The sequence below is a fragment of the Phascolarctos cinereus genome, unplaced genomic scaffold, assembly GCF_003287225.1.
Source record: "Phascolarctos cinereus isolate Bilbo 61053 unplaced genomic scaffold, phaCin_HiC Scaffold_2;HRSCAF=192, whole genome shotgun sequence".
NCBI classification, from domain to species: Eukaryota; Metazoa; Chordata; class Mammalia; order Diprotodontia; family Phascolarctidae; genus Phascolarctos; species Phascolarctos cinereus.
In genome coordinates, this window is record NW_027555625.1 from 168565124 (window position 1) to 168588731 (window position 23608).

At 39.3% G+C, this 23608-nt stretch overlaps 1 protein-coding gene across 2 annotated transcripts in view; it reads left to right on the forward strand.

Moving 5' to 3' along the window:
- JAG1 (jagged canonical Notch ligand 1) overlaps positions 1–23608 on the forward strand; it is a 41334-nt gene that overhangs the window by 15415 nt on the left and 2311 nt on the right. For both annotated transcript variants that reach the window (XM_020986021.2, XM_078149718.1), the window contains exons 5-26: positions 3376–3630; positions 6265–6325; positions 10313–10443; positions 10718–10837; positions 11477–11590; positions 12723–12836; positions 13556–13669; positions 14086–14132; positions 14511–14684; positions 15146–15296; positions 16983–17147; positions 17749–17862; positions 18422–18535; positions 18653–18766; positions 18924–19040; positions 19552–19579; positions 19731–19816; positions 20396–20509; positions 21153–21262; positions 21349–21585; positions 22013–22144; positions 22344–22494. In XM_020986021.2, coding sequence (XP_020841680.1) covers positions 3376–3630; positions 6265–6325; positions 10313–10443; positions 10718–10837; positions 11477–11590; positions 12723–12836; positions 13556–13669; positions 14086–14132; positions 14511–14684; positions 15146–15296; positions 16983–17147; positions 17749–17862; positions 18422–18535; positions 18653–18766; positions 18924–19040; positions 19552–19579; positions 19731–19816; positions 20396–20509; positions 21153–21262; positions 21349–21585; positions 22013–22144; positions 22344–22494 — 2763 coding nt within the window. The remainder of the gene's footprint in view (positions 1–3375; positions 3631–6264; positions 6326–10312; positions 10444–10717; positions 10838–11476; positions 11591–12722; positions 12837–13555; positions 13670–14085; positions 14133–14510; positions 14685–15145; positions 15297–16982; positions 17148–17748; positions 17863–18421; positions 18536–18652; positions 18767–18923; positions 19041–19551; positions 19580–19730; positions 19817–20395; positions 20510–21152; positions 21263–21348; positions 21586–22012; positions 22145–22343; positions 22495–23608) is intronic.

Here is a 23608-nt window from a genome sequence, read left to right on the forward strand (position 1 = left end):
GCCTTAAAGAGATCCTGGGAGGAATTCATTGACTTGTCCTAGGTTTCAAAGGCAGGATTTCAATTCGGGGCTCCTGACTTGAAGGCCATCTCTTTATCCACTATTTCACTCTGTCTCTCTCATCTAACCATTATCATTATTTAAAAAATTCTAATTATCTCTTTGCATTCATGCCTACCTTTCACTCTCCCGAAATTTTTGAAACCATTAACATGTTAAGCATAAGAGGAGACATTTATGTTGCAACTTCAAGTTTGCAAAAGTTCTATACACCCATTTTTAAAAAATCTTTATAATAATCCTTTAGTAGTTACTTCATAGACATCATTATTCCCATTTTCCTGAAGAAGACAGTGAGGCTCAGACTGTGTCTTACTCATTACACCATGTCAGAAGCAATCCCTGGACTTGAGGCTCTCCTCGCCCCTAGTCTAGTACTGTCTCCATAATACCATACTGCTACCTCACAGTATATTGTAGTTCTAGGCATCTGAAATTTGACCTTTGGCATTAATGTCAAAAAAGGTCATTTATTGTATACGTTATAGTGTGGTAACAGACTGGGGAATCCATCTGCCAGACGGGTCAGATAGGCACTGCATGTACAAATATAGCGTTTGGTAAACTAGTCACTTAAAAAAAAAGCATTAAGTACCTGCTATGTGCCAGGCACTGTGCTAAGCACTTCAGAAACATGTCATCTGATCTTGACAACAATTCTAAAGAGATACAATTATTAAACCCATTTTACAGTTGAGAAAAGTGAGGCAGACAGGTTAAGTGATTTGCTCTGAGCCACATAGCTAATAAGCATCTGAGGCTGGATTTGAACTGCAGTCTTCCTGGCTCCAGGCCAAGCTGCACCACCTAGCTACCTCACTGGTCTCCAGTAAAGTCAGAAGTATATAATTCTGTATGCCCCAGATTCTGACAAAACATTCTTGACTTACCATTATTGCTTCTGTATGCTTGGTCCTAAAATCTTTTAAGAGTCCCCCAAAGTAAGAGGGGGATGTGAGGATAAGAAGAAAATATTGCTTTAAGACTTGTAGTTGTAAAAGATAAGTTGCTATTATTTTCCACCTGTTGAGTGTTTGTAATTTAATCTCTGTGCTTCAACCTTGAACAGTGAGGTTAGGGTTTTTTTTTCCTTTTGTCTTGTTTAACTTTAAAAAAACAAATTACCGTCAATTTAATAGTCTGTCATGATTGAGTTAGCCACCTTCAGAGCAGGCCGAGTCTCTGTGTTGGATCTAAATTAACAAGGGCTGCAACATTAAAATAGTTGTTCGGGAGCATCGGCATTCTCCCAGCCCCTGGTTCTGGAATTGAGCGTGTCACTGTAAGAGCCTGGTTCAAGGGAAATAAAGTATTTACATGAACTCTTTTTAGAAAGTAGGTTCTGAGGCTGGTTTCTTGTCCTCAGTCCCATTACAGTGTTTTTATTAGATTACAACACTGCTTTGTATACGGTTCCACGTTTTTATTTCAGGGAGGTTACATGGTTTCAATTCCACTGTAATTCTTAATAAATATGTGAATGTAGAATCCAAGATAGTTTTTTCTTTAAAGCTTTCCCTTTTTGGCAAAGACTCTTATCATGTGCCAATACCCTCTTCTACCACCCCACTCCACCCCCTTTTCCATTGGTCCCAGGGTTATGTTTAGTAAAACTGAACAGATTTTTACCTCACTAACTATTCCCTCCTCCTTGGTCTACAAGGATATCTTTTTGGATGTTGCATGATAAATCTTCCCTGTGCAGTCAAGGACTACCAGCAGGTCACAGACAACAGTGTCAGATCCTTTTCAGTCACAAGGTTTGGACTGCAAAGTGAAATACCCCAGATATATACAATGTTCTGAACTGACACAAAATATTATTTCAGGCCATCACTTAGAAATGTTTAGGTAAGTTTCAAGTCTGCAGACAATTTCTGCACCTAATAGCTCAGCTACTAGAGGGCATGTCCCTTGCAGTGAGAGCTTCTTAGAAGCATGTTCTATATCACAAAGAAAACATTAATCATTCAGGTATAAAGTTATTTTTATAGACCTTCTCGCTTACTAAAGATCCATTAAGGATTCTAAAGTGATACCTCACACAATATGTCTTGGCCAGAATGGAGTATTGTCAGCTGAAAACTAAATGTCACTAAATTCCCTCTCCCAGACTGTTACAGCTCCTGATAGGCAGGTATAAACAAAACACTCTAAGACTTTTTTGGCCATGTCTCCGGAGATTATATGTGTTCCCTTATTAGGATATTGAAGGGCCTGAGGCCCACTGCACTCACTAATTGAACCTGCGGAGCAAAAACAGCTTAATAAACTGACATTTTGGCCATTCTTTCAGCTGTGTTTATTTGCAAAATTTGAGTTAAGCTAGTAAAAATTTATCTGCAAGCTGTTCTGTTTATGGGTACTTTAATGAGGGTGTGAGTCTATACAGAGACCTCATTGGAGAGCAGTATCCTGTGTATGTGCTCCAGCTAATGAAAACCCAGAGGGCAAGGTAGGGCCAGGTGGGGTAGTAGATAGAGTCTAGCTAGAAGTGGGAAGCCATGCTCTAAGCTGCTGTCTAATCATCGTGGTCACCTGGCCTACTGCCTACCCAGGTGTGCAAATGAGCACAAATTCTGGGCCTTGAAATAGCAGTCATGTAGGTGGGTAAGAATCATATTAAGGAAATGGAAAGTAGACTTCAGAGGACTGTGTTTGAAGTGTGATGGCTTAGAAACTGACAAGCCTGTGAAAAGCTGGTAGGTTAAAAAAAAAAAGACAGCTCTAATCTAGGAAAATGGCCTAGTACGTTTTTGGTTTTGACGTGTCCCTCCTCTGACCTGTTAGAGTTCTGTGTTTGATTTGTCATTATGTTTAGCAGCTTACTGCCTTATGTCCTAGATCTCTGTGTTTATGACTTCCTCCCTTAATTGATTGTAAGCCCTCTGAGGGTAGGGAACTTGTGTAACTTCATATGTTGGAAAGAACTTGGCACAGTGCTAGACATATCGCAAATATTTAGTAAATATTTGAATAGTGTTGACAGGCCCAGATTCATCTGAACTCCCATTTGTCTATCTCTAAATTGAGGTAAATATTTTAATTTAAAATCTATTTAGATTTTAAACTTATTTAAAATTTTACTTATTCAAATGTTTTACTGGTTAGGACGGAAAAGGGAAATATGTTAAAGATGAGGATGCTACAAATACTAGTTCTCTTTTTCATCTTACAGTTACTTTTTATTTTTAATTTAGAAAGCCATCAGGGATGCAGTAACCCTCATCATCTACTACCTCGGGGCTCTCTTTTGGCTTTAAGAAAGAAGGCTCTATTTGCAAGTGACTAGCTGCTCTATAATTTATCTCCTAGATCCTGACAGCATTATTGAGAAAGCCTCCCATTCGGGTATGATTAATCCCAGCCGACAGTGGCAGACTCTTAAGCAGAACACAGGCATTGCCCATTTTGAGTATCAGATTCGAGTCACTTGTGACGAACATTACTATGGCTTTGGCTGCAATAAGTTTTGTCGTCCTCGGGATGACTTCTTTGGACACTACGCTTGTGACCAGAATGGTAACAAAACCTGCATGGAAGGCTGGATGGGCCCCGAATGTAATAAAGGTATGTAGTTTTGGTGGGTTGTCCAATTTGAAATGATCTTGGCTTCTTTCCCCATAGAGTTACTAGTATGAAGGCTTCCATGTGGAATGAATTTGGGGCTCTGTTTCCAGGCCTCCTTATATCACTGTCCATTTGGCATCTTTGTGGCCATGTTAGTCAAACTGTCATGGCACATCCTTGAACAGATCAAGCCGTCCATCCAGGAATCATCCTCCCTTGGTTTTGAGGTGGCTTTTAAGGCAGTCAGATAATTATTGAACAGTCTTAGGTTGAGACCTGGAAGTCACCTTAGAAATAATGCCCACCTTGTAATTTCACAGATGAAGACACTAAAGTGTGTGGCCCAGGAAGTTTAAATGATTTGACAAGTAGTATGTGACAAAGCTGGGTTTTGAATCCAAGCCTCTGATTTTAGAGTCAGCATGGTTTTCTGCATCACAGAATACTAGAAAGAGGGCCTAAAAGATAATCTAGTCCACCTCCCTAATGTTATAGATGAGGAAACTGAGGCTTGGAGAAATAAAATCACTTGGGCAGAATCACACAGCTAGTTACTTTCATCAGAACTACTAGGACTAGAACACAGGTTTCCTGACTCTGTTCAGTGGTTTATTTGGTTTTTTTCCCCTCTATATCATAATTCCAAGCTAGGTAGATTTTTTAAATTAAAAATAATTTTTTTTTCCAGTCCACTAACAACAGTAGACAAAAAGATGTCATTCTTTGTTGCTTTCAGTTTGGTATGATTTTTTTTTTTTTTTTGAGAATGCTAGGTTTGTGGAGGTGAATGCATGTGTGTTAATCTTCACATCAATATTTGCTTAATTCTGAAATCATTAACAGTATTACAATTTTATGGATATGTTCCCTAATTCATAGCAGGTTTGAATGGGTAACTGATTTACTCATCCATATAAATACTCCCACATAAACCTTAATAGAGCCTGGCTGTTAAAGCGTAATACTCCCATATATGGAGGATTTGGATTACTCCTTTCACTGAAACAAATGGGGCTTTAGTAGATAATTTCAAGACTTGCTCTTTATCCAGCCTTCTAATGTTGAGCTCAGTCTTGGAAGATGGATATGATCCCGCCATTGGACCTATGCTTGCTAGCACTTTGCAAAGCACTTTAGACATGTTATTTCATTTGATACTCTCCACATTGTGAGAGTTCTCATTTCCCTTTTATAGATGAGGCAACTGAGTCTGAGTGACTTTTCTAGTGAGTGTCTGAGGCAAGATTTGAACTCGGGTCTGCCTGACAAGTCCAGGACTCTAGCCACTGATCCACCTTCGTTTCCAGTTTGGAAGGACCTGCTAGCATGGCCTAAGAAAACCAGGATTATGTCAGCACCCTGAGGAAGCTTTGGGTCAACTTTAGTGGAAATCTAAACACTAATTAGGAGAAATTGTGTTTCAAGGAGAATTGATATGTTTCAAGAGGTGCTCAGGGAAGAAATAGTTTATTCTTTGATCCAGCCACGGTAAAAAGAGCTAGGCTTTTCGAATAATAGTGCACTTGGTGCTTTTCAAAGACTCTGAGTAGAAGACACAGCTGCTTTGTGTGGCTGGGTGTTTTGACAGGAGCAGGTCAGGAGAGAGAAGAAACTTAGTACCCTTGGTTAGAGTGAAAAGATCACTGAGCTATTAGATGGCAGACCTAGTTTCTGGACCCTGTTCTTACCTAATCAGCTTTGTAACCTTGAACAAGTGGCTTCATTTTTCTCACTTGTAAATAAAGGAAAAGGACTAGATCTCTTAAAAAAACAAAAGTCTCATCTGACCCCAAACACCCTAAAATGCCAGTTTTCTGGCTGAGCTAAAGATGATATAATGTGTTAAGGGATGATGCTAGTAGAAAGATCATTGGAAAAGATGACCCATTCAAGTAAACTTGTAATATAAATACAAAGAAGGGTCTGATACATGGATTGTTACTGAGATCTGGCCCTTACTGGTTAACAAGAAATTTAAGGGCTCACTTACATACCTCTTTCAAAAAGTAGGATATATAACATGTTACAAACTTTGAAGCTAGACTTTATTTGGACCAATGATCTTTGCTGCAGTATTGGAACTCAGTGGGCTCCACCCTTGAAACTAAGCATTCCTTGGTGACTTTTTTTAATGGAGTAGTAGAAGAAAAGAGGAAGATCTGGAGCCAGGCTTGGGCTGTAATTAATACTGTGTAGTGCTGAGGGCTTTATTTTAGGGAAGGGGAGATTGTGAAAGGGATGATTCGACCCTTGTCCTTTTGTCTTCTGGTGCCATATATTGCTTATATTAGAAAATATGTAAAATACCCATCATATGCCTATCTTCTTTGCCTGCAGATTATCAAAAAGCATGCTTATATGTTTGGGGATAGACGGTAACATGTGCTTGCAGTTTTAAAGCTAAAGATATTAGCTGAATTGCTGGATTTGCTGTTGTGGGGCACCTCCTACCTTATTCTCTTTCCAGTAGACTTGATATTAGAGACCTTTTAAATCGTGGATTTTGTAGGATTATAGTGCTAGTCAGAGATTTAAAAACATTCCCACGATTGTGTGGATGCTAGAAACTGGCAGCATGCTGACATGTATGTGTGTATACTTTTTTTTTTTTAATTCTTAACTCTATTTCCACAGCCATCTGTCGTCAGGGCTGTAGCCCTAAACATGGTTCCTGCAAGATCCCAGGAGAGTGCAGGTAATATTTATATCTATATCTATAGCTATGCATCAAGCAATTTTGTTTTAAGCTTCGTTTAGCATGATATCTCTCCACATTGTTCTGTGGAAGACTGGGAAAACTTATTCAAAAATGGGTATCTTAAGTGCTTATTAAATCATACCAGCTGTGTGATGAAACACAAACACTCCTTTGCTTTCTTGCAAAACTGGAAAAACTGTATGAGAGGGCAAATTCAGTCACTTCATGCGTTGACTGTTGACCAATTCCACCTCTAAATTGGGAGCAGATTTTTGTAATCTTTTAAGACTGCACTGCCATTCTGACTCTTTCTTTAGCTTGTCTTACACCAGAGTGTTTATTTTCTTCCTCACCCTCCTTAGTCTCGTCTCCTTTTTCTCCTAGATTGCCCTTCCCTTCCCCCACTTTTCCCATCAATAGGCAAAAGTCAAGCATTCTTTAGAATGGGATTAGTAAAATCTCTAGGTTCCTTTGCAGTGGAGATGCAGGCTCCAAGTGCTGAGAGGTTAATAACAGGGATGGAATCTTGTCAGGAGAGACTGATGAATGCAGAATTTTGTTTCTCTGCTTTGAAGTCTGTTCCATTCTGGCCCAGTAATAATGCAACCCAAAAGCCGGGACGTACCCAAACAATTTAACAATTAAATTTTGGAGCTCTTTGAATTATGCTCTATATTGTTACTTGACATTTGGGAAGGCACTTTAAAAAAAATTCTTACTGGTGTTCTTTGTTAAAATTTAGACAAAAGTCCACAATAACTGAGAATTTAATATTGTTAGTGTTTTCGGGTTGAGTTTTGGTTTTTGATTTGATTTTGCCTTTTTTTTTTTTTTTGAGAGGGGAGCCAATCAACAGGGGGGTCCTGACAGAAATGACAACTAACCAAATTGTATCTGACCAAAAGTTAAGGAAGTTTTGCAGAACTAGTTTATATGAGTGCTAGGCTTTATTTAGAGCCCAATAATTTAATAGGTTGCCAGGCCTAGTGGGCTTCTTCTCATGGAAGATACTCTGGTTTTAATCAAGGGAGGTTTGTTAACCTTCCTCCAAAGGAGGGAACCAGAGTGACCTGAGGATTCTCTTCTATTTTAGAACAGGTGTAGAAATCTGCCTGTTGTAAGGGAGTAGTGATGATTCAGGAACATTCTGGAAGCATCCAGTTTCCAGAGTTATGGTATATCACTCCCTTAGTTTCATTCATTCTGTCCTTTGTAGTCCCACGTTTGTATTTTACAAGGCTTCTGTTTACAAGAAAAAAATTGGGAAGTGACAGTGGCATGTCAATATTATGGAATTTAAAGTGGTTGAGAGCCAGTAGAGGGAAATATTTTGCCCCCCTCTCTTTCCCCTCCCCTTTTTTTTTTTAATTAGAGAGATTTTCATCTGGTAACAGTCCTTTATCCTATATTCAAGTAAGATTTTATTTTTTTGGAAGACTAAAGGAGTAATTGCCCTAGTCATTCTAATATTTAACTGTCCTGGTGTTGGATGATTCTAATGTTTAACCTCATTGCTGTCAACTGTTTAGCTGAAATACACCTACATAAACTTTTTCTAATTAATAGCCTTCTAGAGTAAATCAGACTTGAAGTATCATTAGCGCATCTGAACTGGGCCAGATGCTTAGATGTCTATCAGCTGAGTCTAACAAAGATTTGTGCTACTGTCATCAGAATAAACATGCCTTATAGGGGGTGCTGTCTCCCAGCCAGAACAGCAGGCTTTGTTTCCAGGTTTTAGGCCTTTCTCTTTCTAAGGCTCACCTCCCACTCACTGCCCAGACATGCACTGGTGCCCTTATTTACTTAAGGTGCAACTTTCCCACACTTCATTTGCATAGTTAAAAAAAAATTCTGTCTTCCTGACTTTAAAAGAAGGAAGGAAAATTTCTTACAAAATCTTTCTTCTGTGTCTGCTTCAGAAATATTTTTAATGTCCACCTTCCTTAAGTTTCATTGGGGTTATATATGCTGAACTTCTCTTTCACATGTGAGGGTTTATTGGTTGTGTGTTTACAGTTGTTCCCAAACAGACTTAAAATAACTTCTTTTCCTTGGTGCAAGTGATTACTTTCTTTATTGCGAGTCTGCCAATAATATCAAACTTAATTATGAATCATCATCATAAGCAAAGGAACTTTATTTTCTCATGAGAAACTTAATCATATGTATTATTAAACTGGCATAACTTTGTAGATTCCTGTTTTAGGTTCAGTATTTTTATTTGTTTTCTTTTGAAGTCATCCATAACCTCTCCTGGCCACCTTTGTTGTACTTAAGGGTAGAGCCCTCATTAATTAAAAAATGAAGTCAGGTCCTCAGCTGCCCTTTTTATTGTATTTATTAGCCAAAGTGAGGGTGTATAGAGATTTTAGTTCTTTAATTTATAAGAAAGTGAGGACTACAAAATGCTGATGTTTCATAATCAGTTTGCTTCTCTGATTGGTCATTGAGGGAGTCATTGTCTTTCTCCCACCAGTTTTCATCCCTAGTTTGGTCCCCAAGTGGTCTTTGACTTAATTTTTATTTTCCTGACTTTTTAACTTTGTATTTTCATTTCTTGTTGAGACTGGCAAAGTACTTTGATTTCCATTACTTTTGAATTCTTGATTTTTGTGGTGGTATTTTTTGGGGGGGAGAGTGTGGCATGGGTTGGGTTTTTTGTTTTGGATTTAATTAGTAGGAAGTGGTTAGTCAGTCAAGATTCTCAGAGGGTTAAATTCATCACTAGCTGTGGGTGATTAGCTATTAGCTAGATCCCTATAGTTTTCCCATGACAAGGATTTACTGGTCTGAACACAGCTTTCTGAAAACTGAAAGCCTAAATGACTTCTATACAAGGGTTTATTTTCATAACTTAGTGACAGCTTAAAGGGTAATTGCTGCTGATCACTTATTCCCATGTCTCATGAACAAAATATTTTAGTAGAGCCTATTTCTCCTTTGACATGGGCTCTTGCTTTCCCATCTTACTGTTATCACATTTTTTTCTTCTTTTTTTTTTTCCCTCTCAAAAAATCCTTGGTTTCCTTGATTTTTTGAGAAGACTGGTTAAGGTTTCAAATGCTCTGAAACTTGACGGGGAGAAGAGTTCAAGACCCTTCCCCTCCCCTCCTATCCCAAGTGTGGGTTTGTGTTTTGTGTTTTTGTTTGGGGATCAAAGAAACCATTTGGCTTAGATAGATTCAAATTAACAATGCACTTATAGGAAACTGAACTCCATTCCTCAACATTAGATAAACCTAGCTGACCTCTTTTGGCAAAGAGAGAAGTAAGTATTCCTAGGTACCAGCAATTAACATAAACGTGAACTGTCATGGGTCAGACACCATCCCTTCAGTTTACTCCACCAAGAACTGGTTTTTGATATATTTTTTTTTTCCTCATTCCTTGCCCCCCTTCCCCAAAAGGCACTACAACATTCATTACAAAAGGAGGGAAGGGGAAGGGGGAAAGGGAGACATAGAATTAGGATAACCAAGTAGACTCCGTCCTTTCTTGGATTTGTGTGTGTCAGGTCATGACTTACTATTGACACACAAATCATGGAGACAAAATGCTGCAAATCTTGCATTCATGAAAATTTTTCACATGACCATTGTTTTCAGAAACTGCCCCCACCCCCTTTATAGTCCATTCTGACACAGTTCAGAGATTGATTTATCCTGCACACCCACCCTCTCTGTCTCGTTTGTGTGTGCCTGAGAATAGAGTTGTATTGTGTTCCATGGCACCACACTGGGCTCTCCCAGAACAGTTATCCTTTTGTAAGTAGTCTGGCTTTAGGAGACCTTGGCCAAACGGTTAAAAATGTTTGTTTATAAGGAACCACCAAACAAACCTTGAAAGTTACCTTTCCCCAATTCCCCTTATGTCCCTTTCTCTCTCTGCTTTGTTTGATACTTGAAGCCTTGGGCCTTCTTCCGTCATTTTTGCTTTAATTCTAGGACTTTAGGAAAAAATTGTACTTTGTTTTGTCTTAAGGTGTCAGTATGGATGGCAAGGCCAGTACTGTGATAAGTGCATTCCGCACCCAGGATGTGTCCATGGCACTTGCATTGAACCGTGGCAATGCCTCTGTGAAACCAACTGGGGTGGTCAGCTCTGTGACAAAGGTATGCTAATCTTCTAGATAGCCAAGTGTAAATTTTGAATTTTAATGCATGGTATGTGTGTGGGGTTGATTGCAGAGGGAGTCCCAGGTATTGTGGCAAGAGGCATTTATTGGAGGTAGTTAGGCATGGGTTATAAATACATTGAATTTGTGTTAACTTGGGTTTTAACTAAGCCATGCCTTGAGGGACTTTTTTTTTTCCAAAGGTAAGTGAAGGTAGAAATAAAGATGATAAGCTGCATAAAGTTTTTTTTTTTCTGGTACTTGTTTTGTAGATCTTAATTATTGTGGGACTCATCAGCCCTGTCTGAATGGTGGTACTTGTAGTAACACAGGTCCTGACAAATATCAGTGTTCCTGCCCAGAGGGGTATTCTGGAGCAAACTGTGAAATTGGTAAGTGTTCTGAACATCTCTCTTTTTTTTTTTTAAATCATCATTGATTTTTTTTTTTGCTCTTAATGACAAAGTGTTTTTTTAAGTATATTTTTTCTTAATGTAAAAATTTACAGCTAAGTACCAAAGGCATCTGCCAAAAATCTAAGTTCTCTACAAAATCTAAAAACTAGAACAATTGAAACCCTTCTAGAATCTGCAAAGTTGTTTCCTTGTTGCTGATAAGTGTGAGAGGTTGTATAGGTTTTATGAGATCCTAACTCGGAGATGTCTTGGAATGTTGATTCTGTCAGCTTAGCATGAAAGATGACTTCCTATCCCCTTGATACAGTATGAATGTATCATAAGCTGCTAAGAGAAAGAAGATGAAATATTTAGGCAGGTAGCCAAGGAGTTGATGGGGTGTGTGTGTGTGTGTGTGTGTGTGTGTGTGTGTGTGTGTGTGTGTGTGTGTGTGTGTGTGTTTTGGAAGGGAGGGAAGGAGGTTGAAGGAAGTTAAAGTGTGTTGGTAGTTGACTAGAAAGCAGAAAAGGTACTTTCTTTTTTTGTTTCGTTTTGTTTTGGTTTTTTGAGGTATTTCTTGGGACCATTACTAGGTACTGCCATACTGACCTATTCTCTTTCATTATGTTTGTTTAGCGGAACATGCTTGTCTTTCTGATCCCTGTCACAATGGAGGAAGCTGTCTGGAAACATCTATGGGATTTGAATGTGGTTGTCTTCCAGGCTGGACTGGGCCAACATGTACCACAAGTAAGTGTATGTTTGGGATCCCATCTTTACAGAATGATTAGCATTCCTTGAAATAGGGGAGGAAACAGGGGAGAACGTTACACTTGTTATTGCCTTATTCACCAGGCTGCCTTTGCACTCATGGCAATCTTTTCTGTTATCCTCATTTGTGTTTATGGTGGTATTTGGCTAATAATTCCTATTAATATGTTTGGTAACTCCCTGGACTAGAAGTGGTAACACTGATTATTTACCTCATTAAAATTATTTCTTAGTGGAACCCTTTATCCAAGGATACCATGTCTTACCAATATCTTCTTGCTTTTCTTCTCAACACTGTGAGGGGCCCTGTCCAGACAGAATCCTGCTCATTTTTCATTCTAGCCTTGGAATGTTGCAGTGAGGTGACTGAAATGGTAGTCAGTGCAGATTCATTAGTGGTGCTCCATTTAATTGGGGGTGGGGGCATTGGCAAACTGTTACATGCAGCCCATTCATGGCAGGGTCACCTAAGTGACAAGAAGGTAGAATTTAGGATTTGGGCTAATTGGCAGAATAAATGTAATGTTGGAAAGGCCATTTTTCTTCTCTGCCTTGGTTTTCTCATCTGTGAAACAGTCAGTTCTTTTCAGCTGTCTCTCAAGGATGTGATGAAAATTTTAAGGGAATGTAGAGTGAATTTTTTTTAAAGGAATTTTAAAAAACCTAAAATAGGTACCATAATTGTGTTTCTAGGGTCCCCTGCTTTATTGGGTTCAGATGATTTGGAATGGTAGGCTACTTAGATCAAAATAAAAACCAAATGCAGAGTAGTTGATCCCTTTATATTTCTGACATATCATTTATTTTTTTACCAAATGACCACTTAGTAGGATTTACTATAATTGACCTTCGAGTTCAGGTAGTATGATATTCTCATTTTATATCTGAGGAAAGTGAGGCCTAGAAAAGAGAATTTATTTGCCCAAGATCATACAGCTAATAAGAGCAAAGCTGGGATTTGAACCCAAGTCTGATGACTCCAGCCTTTGCCACTATATCATATTGCCTATGTGCATGAGCTTATGTTTATGTTGCCTCTTTTTTAGCTATTGAAGTACACTAAGTTCTTTTTGTTTTTGCTCTTTTCCACCCCTCCCTTTTTGGGGGACAGATATTGATGACTGTTCTCCAAATCACTGTGGTCATGGAGGAACATGCCAGGATCTAGTGAATGGATTTAAGTGTATTTGTCCTCCACAGTGGACTGGCAAAACATGTCAAATAGGTAAGAAAAAGAAGAGTTTGTGTAATTTTAATATTTTAAAAATACTTGTTTAGTGATATCAGGACTATCAAGGATAACAAAGTTTTAATAAAATGAGTGGAAAACAAAAGTACTCAACTTGCAAAATAATATAATTTGTTGTCAATTCCATAGAATGCCTTTTGTGGTTTTGTAAATTGAAAATGGACCAGCTAGCTTTCTTACGCTCTGTGGGAAAATGATGAGAGTCTCTTGAAGCAATGTTAGCTCCCCCAGACCAAGGAGTTTACAGCTGGGCTCCAAAATGTGGATGATCTCATGAAGAATGAGCTTGTCTGCATTCTTCTTGCCCTATTTAAATCCCAACAATTACACTATAGTGCTTTCCAATTGGCTGATGGCCTCTTTTATTATTTAGTTCCTTGGGGGAGTTATTAATTAGACTGGATGGTTATCAATTATTTTATCTAGCACCTTGTAATTAAAGAAGTAAGGGTGGTGATAGGCTGTAAAATGCAGGCACTTTGGAGCCTGAAGTTCAATGTGAAATAAAGCAATAGGTTTAATAATCCACTTTGCCAGAATTTGGGTATGTTAAAGGAATTATCATATTTTGGGTGAAACTAGAAAGCCTGTTTTTTTGTTTTTGTTTTTTTGCACTTTGAGGTTTTGTTTTATCTTAGAAGAAGCAAGGGATGAAAGAAGACAAACCCGTACTGATGGTTTCCATTCCCTTTTAGATGCGAATGAATGTGAGGCAAAACCTTGCATAAATGCCAATTCCTGTAGGAATCTGATTGGGAGCTACTATTGTGATTGCATTCCTGGCTGGACTGGTCAGAACTGTGATATAAGTAAGAGACTTCCACTTTTCTTGATCTTTTTTATTTGGTTTTAAGGATGGGGTTGCTAAAAGCAACTGAACTATCAGTATAAGCCTGGCTTGGTAATGGGAAAGCCCAAGTGTGATGTTTTCAGAAAGGGAGTAGTCAGTCTGGAATGAAAATACACAATTTTATCAAGCTCATTAGTTGGTAACGGGGTCATATTCTGATAAGATGGCTTAAAACAATGATGTGAAGTTTCATTAACTCTGCTGGAGGAATTGGTTAAGGGTTCCCACCCATTATAATAGCCTTATCTAAAGGAAAGCATACAGGAAATCTGACAACCACTTTATCTGTCCTTAGCGGTAGAAACCTTTTAAACTGCACCTCATTTAAATGTAAAATGCCTCTTAATAATCTGCTGATTTATTTTTGTTTTTTAGATATTAATGACTGCCTTGGCCAATGTCAAAATGATGCTTCCTGTAGGGTATGTAAATTTCACCTCTTAAATCAAAACTCTGGTAATTAATAACTATTTTCTGCTGTGAATATCAGTCATTAAGCATTTGTTCTTATACTGAAAAGAGCAAAACCTGGGAATGTTTGGTCTGTACAAAATTCTAAAGTTCATATGAAAAGTATATCTTTATAAATGAACCAGGCTTGTGTTACCCTGGCCTTATTGGCAGTCATTTTGAAAGAATGCAAATACAAACTCCTCCTTCTGCAAATGTTGATAAGCTTGGTATTTAACGAAAAATTTCAGGGACTTTGCTGAGTTAGAGCAATGGTGAATCTATGCATTGGCCTGGCATAATGAAAATGTGTTAGGCTTGATTTGTTTTATTCTTTCTGTCTCTCCCAGGATTTGGTTAATGGTTATCGCTGTATCTGTCCACCTGGCTATGCAGGAGATCACTGTGAGAAAGACATCAATGAATGTGCAAGCAACCCTTGCTTGAATGGGGGTCACTGTCAGAATGAAATCAATAGATTCCAATGTCTGTGTCCCACTGGTTTCTCGGGAAACCTCTGTCAGGTGAGCATTGGTGAAATGCAAACCCAGATAACTTGGGTTCTTACCAGCAAAGGCTTTTCTTCCTTCTTCTTTTCACCCTTGGGACTTTTTACACCAAATACCTCAGTCTCACTGAACCATATAAAGCCCTACTTGAGGTTGTCTGTCCCACAAGTGCCCGTAGGAAAACTCAGTGGCTGTTGGAAGAGTCTTTTAATTTAAAGACTTGACAGTGTCTGTGTATCTAGGCAGTTGAGTTTTCACTGTGGCCCTCTGGGGCCTTTTTCATATCCTTCAAAAAACTCACTGCACATATAATTGGATATATCATGCACTATGTACAATTAATAGATTAAAAAGGTCAGATTCCACCGTGTCAGCTGCCTAGAGCAGAGCAAGGAGTAATAATGAAATCCTTTATTTTACTGACGCTTAAAAAAAATACTCTCCTTTTCTTCTCTTCATTCCCTCCCCCCACCCAGTTGGACATCGATTATTGTGAGCCCAACCCATGCCAGAATGGAGCCCAGTGCTATAATCGTGCCAGTGACTATTTCTGCAAGTGCCCTGAGGATTATGAAGGAAAGAACTGCTCACACCTGAAAGATCACTGTCGAACAACACCATGTGAAGGTACCCACCCTAAAGCTTGGCTCTTCCCTTCCCTTGGCCCTTTGTCCTCTGGAGTCCCTTAGAGATACCAGGAAGTATAGTGTTTGTGTCTAGGGATACCCTTTAGGGTGCATTTTTCATCCTAAAATGGTTTGGAGAAATCAGTTTATAAGAGAACATGTTCTTGTTGGCTGATGGTTTTCCTTTTTAAATTTTTTTTTATTTTTTGGACCAGACTTGTGATTGCATTTGTAGAGAACACACTTCCTGACAAGAAGCTATAACTTCTTAAAGTTTTGTGGGGACACCGAGAGGTCAGGCGACTTGCTCCCAGACACCCTGCTAGAATGGGTCAGAGGCAGGACTTGGTGTCTCCAAGGCTGGCCCCTTACACTATGCAAGTAGTTACCCTTCCCAACAGAAAGAATGTGCAATGCATTGTGGTACCTAAGCTGCTTGCATGTCTAATGAAAGTATAGTAGAAGCAGTGTGCTGTGTTATAAAGAATGCTGGAAGGGCCAGGATTTCTGGGTTTGAATCCTGTCTCTGACCCTTGCTGTAAAACCATGGGAAAGTTGTTTAATGTCTTGAAGTCTGTTTCCTTACCTGTAAAGTGATAATAATAATACTTGTAGAAAACACCCAATAGGGATGTTGTGAAGATCAAATGACATTTATATATACATATGTATGTGTGTTTATGCATATATATATATAATTTATGTATATCCCCTCCTTCCCCTACATAGTTATCTACAAAGCATATTTTGTTAATTTATAGATCCATAGACATTTTCTAGTTCAACTTCCTCATTTAAAATAACTTGCCCAAGGCCACAAAAGACTCCCAAGTCCTTAAAATAAGCCTTAAAAGCCAAAAGAAACTCTAGTATTTTTGTCAGCCACAGAAGTTTTTCCCTTCCCACCCTCCCAAAATATAATTGATATAACTGATAATTATGTTAATTTAGAAGGGAAAAGGTGATAAAGAATCATTTTATTACAGAGAGTAAAACTTGTCTTTCTAGAGAGGGAGGCACTACATAAGAATATTGGATATTTTAGTTATGCTCTCTTTTAATACCTTTGAATGATATAACAAGTGTTAATGTAGCACTTTCAGTTTTGCAAAGTACTTTATATACATAATCTTCTTTGATCCTTATAACCCCACCCCATCAGGTGTTATCCTCATTTTACAGATGAAGAAACTGAGGTAGAGGGGAGTTCAGTGATTTGCTTAGGGACACATGGCTAGTAATATCTGAGGCAGCATTTGAATTGTAGTCTTCCTGATTCCCAAGTCCAGCACTCTCTCCACTGTAGCCCCTACATGCCTCATCATCCTCAGAGGTAAAGTTGCCAGTAGGAAGTAAATGATAAGTAACTTTGTATGTCCTTAGCCAATTTCACCCAAATTTGATAGAGGTACAAACTAAGTATTCAGCAAGGTCAAATCCCACAAACACAAGAGTTTTAGAATTAGGTGGTCCATTGGATAGAGAGTTAGGCTTAGAGTCACGAAGACCAGAGTTCGAATCGATTCAGACATGTACTAGAGTCCTAGTCTCTGGACTTGTTGACATTATCCTCCCATTAGCTGATAGGTACAAAATCTATTAGGAAGAACAGTTTTGGTTCGTGTGCTTAGTTGCTCTGTGTTTTGTAAGTGAGAATGCCCTGATCCTGAGGCTGTGTATCTTTCAGTGATTGACAGCTGTACTGTTGCAATGGCTTCCAATGACACGCCAGAAGGAGTGCGATACATTTCTTCAAACGTTTGCGGGCCCCATGGAAAGTGCAGGAGCCAAGCAGGAGGCAAATTCACCTGTGAATGCAACAAAGGCTTCACTGGGACATACTGCCATGAAAGTAAGACCCCGAAAGGTTGCAAGTGGTCTGTGTGGGCCTTTGTGTTCAGAACTGCAGGGTTCCCTGAGAAGTTTCATTGTGAGTTTTCTTAGGGAGCTAGACTGGCCTGTTAACTCCATGGAGGACAATAAGTAGTGGGTGCTTAGTCACCAAGAGGTGGGCAGTCTGCTCTGGGGTTTAACTTATTATTACATTGGTTTTTCAGTCTCCATGAATACATTTTAAAATGTTTTTGAATCCTACTTGTTTCCTGAATGGTCTTGTCTCTTTGAGATGAGAAAACTTTGATTTTTATTTTCTATGTAGCTTATCTTGTCTTAAAATTAATTTCATCCCACTATAGCATTTTTAGAAAACTCTTACACTCTTTTTTCTTAAAAGGCAATATAATGTAGCTATCTAGTTTTCTTTTAAAAAAAATTCTTTTCCTTCTGTTTCCATAAAGAATTGGTCTTGGCAGGTGCTTTGTGTTTTGAGCCATTTGGGTAAGAATCCCAAAGGTTGGTGTGTTGGGATAGTTTCTAAGGGAGGCAGCCCCAGGCTTCTGTTACAGTAAGGGGAGAGCTTCTCTGAAGTCTTGCTTCCTTTGTCCTTTCTGCAGATATTAATGATTGCGAAAGCAACCCCTGTAAAAACGGTGGGACTTGTATCGATGGTGTCAACTCATACAAATGTATCTGTGGTGACGGCTGGGAGGGGACATACTGTGAAACCAGTAAGTAAGCTGTCCTCCTTGTGCTGCCGCTCTGGGGAGAGGACATGAGGGAAAGGGAAGTCAGTCTGCAGTGAGGTAGCCTCCACCGTGTTAACAGAGAACTCTAAAACTGTTAGAGCTGTTGTTTCTGTACTGAAACAGCATCTCTGGTCTGTTTACCTTCATTTATGCTGACAACAGCAGGAGGAGAGACTCTCAGCTGCATGTTGTGGGACCACAGACTGTGTAATTAGGATAATAAATTAGCCCCGCTTGCTTCCAAAGAAGCAAGCATTTTTCCATCAGGTTTTTTTTTTCCTTTAGTTTTATTTCCATTGACACTACAGAGAAATGTTTACTGACTGACTTGTTGAATTAGAGGTAAAGATGATAGGGGAATGTTGTACAGAGTAGTATATAGCCAGGTCTAGCTAGAATTTAAGCCTTGGGGAAGTTAATCCACTTCAGAGATTTGGGGTCAATCTGTTGAGTTCTAATAGATAAGACCATATTGGCATTTAAATCTTTACTATTGGGGGCAAACATCTTTCAGCTTGATTTTTTTCCTTTTTAATTATAGATATTAATGACTGCAGTAAAAATCCTTGCCATAATGGAGGTACATGTCGAGACTTGGTCAATGATTTTTACTGTGAATGCAAAAATGGGTGGAAAGGAAAGACCTGCCACTCCCGTAAGTTGAAGCTTACCCCCAAACAAGTTGAACCTCCTGTAGTGAATTATTTGAACTTGCTAAATCCTATGAAGAAGGCCCATGGGGTAGATCTCATTCTGAACTGCTTCTTTCTAGGTGACAGCCAGTGTGATGAAGCAACCTGTAATAATGGCGGGACATGCTATGATGAAGTAGATTCTTTCAAGTGCATGTGTCCTGCAGGCTGGGAAGGAGCCACATGTAACATAGGTAACTTTGTACCAATGGGCAAGTGGTCTTGCAAGGAGGGCGGGTGTGTGTGTGTGTGTGTGTGTGTGTGTGTGTGTGTGTGTGTGTATCTTCGCATCTTCTCCCTTGTTTGGACCCATTTTAAAGCACAGTGATATTTTTTCTTTTTTTCTTATAGCTAGAAACAGTAGCTGTTTGCCCAACCCTTGTCACAACGGTGGTACCTGTGTGGTCAATGGAGACTCCTTTACTTGTGTTTGCAAAGAAGGTTGGGAAGGACCCATTTGTACTCAAAGTGAGTCTTTTCCCTTGAACTCTCCTAAGTGTTGCCTGATGAGAATGTTGGCTCATCCTGTCGCCCTCTGAGACTCTAAATTGAAACCAGAAGGGAGAGCTATTTGAAGTCTGCTTTAGTATCACCTGATTCTCTTTGTTTTAATGACTTTCTGTGATATAGTGTTGACCTGGGCATGAGAAAGTTACAAATGAGATAAGTGGACACAGATGTAGTCCTTCTTTTCCGTCATTCTTTGTGTGCCAGTGGCTGTCTGCTTCCATTCACTTCTTCCCAGTCCTTTCTTGACAAGATTCTTTTCCTGTGTCCAAGTGTCCCACGGTAAACTCAACAGAATGTTGGAGCGGAGACCTGGATTTAATTTAGTAGAAGATTGAAGCATATTTTGTTAATGTTAACTAAGTACAGCATGTCACTTGGGCATAACAGAAATAAATCTCTTCTTTCCCAGTGATAGATGAGTTTTCTTATCATTGACCTCTATATTAAAGAGTGACTTTTTTTTCCCCAGATACTAATGACTGCAGTCCTCATCCTTGGTAAGCATACAAAATGTTATACTTTTATTTTCCCCCAAAAAACTGTTTTATGTATTGTATGTATACTGTGTCTGGGCAATCTTGTCACAACCAGATACAGTTATTGGTTTATGTGATTTGAAATTGAGAGGCATCTTTGCTTTCTTCTTAGTTATAACAGTGGAACTTGTGTGGATGGAGACAATTGGTACCGATGTGAATGTGCTCCAGGATTTGCTGGACCAGACTGCAGAATAAGTAAGTAGCAATTCCTGGTGACTTTGCTAAGAGAGTGTGTGTGTGTCTGTCCGTCCATATCCTTCATTCTTTCTTCCCCTCTCCTCCCTCAGTGAGAATTTTCCTCTGCATATTTCAAGAAAACTCAAGGCCAAGATTCCCTTCAAATTAACATTGCCATACAAAATCATGTATATAATGACCTTCTGCCTCCAGCTGGGATTAACATGCCCTTCAACCTGATCCTCTTCCCAGTTAGCATTAGTTTCATGTGCTGCTTGGTGCTCAAGAGGAAGAAATGCCAGCTAAACTATTTTGGTCAATTAATCTACATTGAGACCCTGAGGTAGTTTGTATACTCCCCTCTAATAATTTTAACTTATAGCTGAAAGGACACTGACTTTAATAATGACTGTAAAAATGGAATTTTGGCTCCTAGCATTAAGAACTTTGGCATTAAAGATGAATTGTATTTGTTTTAACTCGGATAAGATGTATAGCCAGAGAGCATTAGCAACCTTTTTTTTTTTAAATAAGCCAACATGGTGGTGTTGTAATAGGTGAGATTAAATATATGTCCCCTACCTCAAATTCTCTTAGATATCAATGAATGCCAGTCTTCACCTTGTGCTTTTGGAGCTACATGTGTAGATGAAATCAATGGCTATCGGTGCATCTGCCCACCTGGTCACAGTGGCCCCAAATGCCAAGAAGGTATGCTTGTTCATCATACTCCGGTTTACCTCTATGGAGACAGCACAAAGGTTGTATGTAGAAAGGAGGGTATCACCAATCAATAAGCATTTATTAAGCACCTACTATGTGCTAAGCTTTATAGAGGCAAAGATAAAAATAAAAACAGTACCTGCCCTGAAGGAGCTTGCACCCTATAGGGAATGACATCATGTGCACATCTAAGTAAATAGAAAATAAAGGAAGAGTACTTGGGGGACAGGGGCAGGCATTAGCAACAAAGGTGTTAGAGTGAGAAGGAGTGCCTTCTTCTGTGCTGTGCAAAGTGATGGAGGTGGGAGAATGAATATTGAGTGGGAGGATAGCTAAAAGATCAGTAGAGCATGTTACAGAGAATAACATATACTATGGCTGGAAAGGTTGGTTGGACTCATATTCTTTAAATACCAAATAGAGGAGATTTGTATTTGATCCTGGAATAATAGGGGGCCACTGGAATACTATTGCAACCATTTACCAATTAGTTTGCATTCAGCTGTGAGTGAGAGGGCTGTGTAGGGAGATTGAAGGAGGGACAATTGGGTTGCTAAAAATACACTGTGGCTCTGACTGCTTACAATTACAGAACTGTAATTTACTCTAACACTTTTTTCCACCTTTTTAGTTACAGGAAGACCTTGTATTACCACTGGGAGAGTGATGCCAGATGGTGCTAAATGGGATGATGATTGTAATGCCTGTCAGTGTTTAAATGGAAAGGTTGCCTGCTCAAAGGTATGAGGAGGAACTGTGATTTGCATTTTCTGTGTCATCCGTGGGGAGGGCTGTGTTTTGTAAGCAATTTTTTGTTGTTTCTCTAGGTCTGGTGTGGCCCTAGACCTTGTCTGATACATGGCAAAGGTCACAATGAATGCCCTGCTGGGCAAAGCTGCGTCCCCATCCAGGATGACCAGTGCTTTGTACGACCCTGTACTGGAGTGGGTGAATGCCGGTCTTCAAATCCTCAGCCAGTGAAAACAAAATGTACCTCTGACTCCTATTACCAGGACAACTGTGCTAACATCACATTCACCTTTAACAAAGAGATGATGTCACCAGTAAGTATTTAGATTTTTTTTTTTTAGTCTAGGCTGGAAGTGTAATGACCACTGCCCATTGGCCCAGAAACTTTGGGCTGTTCTGTTTCCTAACTGGACTGGTTTTCTCCCCCTTAGGTAGGCTGATAGTATGTTCCCCCCACTCCCAACTCTCAGGGACTTATCATCCTGGCATCAGACTTAGTGCTGATATCTGATCAGCTTAAGCCCTACTGTAACTCAGAACCCCTGAGCTCATGGCAGAGATTACAGACATGCATTTGTTATTAAACTCAACTTATACACGCTTAAGTAGTGGTCTGACATGTAACTTCCATTTTTGTGGCAGAACAAGACTGGAGAATGCAAACTTGGTTTAAAGATAATTTAGTCATCTTTCTGCTCCATGAGTCATAAGACTTTTCCTTTTTGTTTTGAATTATTTTAGGGCCTTACCACTGAACATATTTGCAGTGAACTGAGGAATTTGAATATTTTGAAAAATGTTTCAGCTGAGTATTCTATCTACATAGCCTGTGAGCCATCACCATCTGCAAACAACGAAATCCATGTTGCCATTGTAAGTTCGGTGGGATTGATTATCCCTAATCATTTGATTTAATTTGATCTAATTTGATCTAATTTGAAAACTAATTCCAAATTATTATATAGGCCTCTGTGCTTGATTTTTTTTTTAACACTTCTGCATATAGTATGCTAGCCATGATGATTTCAATATTCCCATAACACCTGGGTCTGACTGTATGTCTTTTTTCCAGTCTGCTGAAGATACCCGGGAGGATGGGAACCCTATCAAAGAAATAACAGACAAGATTATAGATCTCGTGAGTAAGCGTGATGGAAACAGTACTCTCATTGCTGCAGTTGCAGAAGTCAGAGTCCAAAGACGACCCATGAAAAGCAAAACAGGTGGGTGTGAGTGAAATACTAAAATACTGGTTTTTGCCATAATGAGGATCTTGGAGTCACAGAGCAGTAGGACTAGAAATCAGATAGCCTATATTGATTTTTCTGTTGTTGCTTATAAGGACACAAGGGCTCAAGGATGTTAAATGTCTAATCCACAATTGCCAGCTACCTCCTGGCCAAGCCAGATCTAGAGCCCGGGTCTCCTGACTTTATTGTTTCTCCACCATACTGCTGTGGGCTCATTAATAAATATACTTCCATTTTATGGTTTTAAATCATCATTCTCCTTAAGGTAGACAGGCAAATAGGAGGCTCAGAGGATTTTGACAGAATTTTCATGTTATAGATTGAAAGTGACCATAAGCATTTTTATATGGTTGGTCCCCCTGGCGCTTCTCATCAGAGTGGGGGCAATTTTGCCTTTGCTGTTTGGAGGCTCCCTTGCCATTCTCTTAAGAGTCTTTTCTTTTGAATCTAATCTAACCAGAATGTATTAAATACCCGACGTGCATAAGAAATTACAGCTTGGAAGACAAAACAAAAACTTCTCTGACCTCCAGGAGCTTGCTTATCTTTGCTAGACAAGTGATGAGACACACTTCTTTGGAGAAGCCATACCATATGTACTTGGTGCTATAGCCTCGGATTGAATTTCTGTAGACCAGTGGTATCAAACTCAAATTGAAATGGGGGTCACTAAACCCTGTATGAGCATCCCTTTCAGGCTTCATATTGAGTTATAAAACTACCCCTTTGTATATACATATATACATACATACATATATATATACACAACACACACACACACACACACACACACACACACACACACATTAAATTAATACCTCGACACAGAATCAGATAGGAACTACATTTTAATCTGGTACAGGCTGCACTCTGGAGTGCTGTGGGCCGCGTATCTGACCCCTGCTATAGACCTCACACTTCCGCTGGAGAAGGTCTTTTGGTTGGAGTAGAAGGGATTCTTTTATTTTGTGGGTCTGGTTTTAGCCTTTCCTCTGTCTCATGCTGCTAAGGACCTAAGTAACCATGCTTAAAAGGGCTTGGGATCGAGGGATCCAAACTTCGGTTTGTCCCTGCCAGACAGATCTCG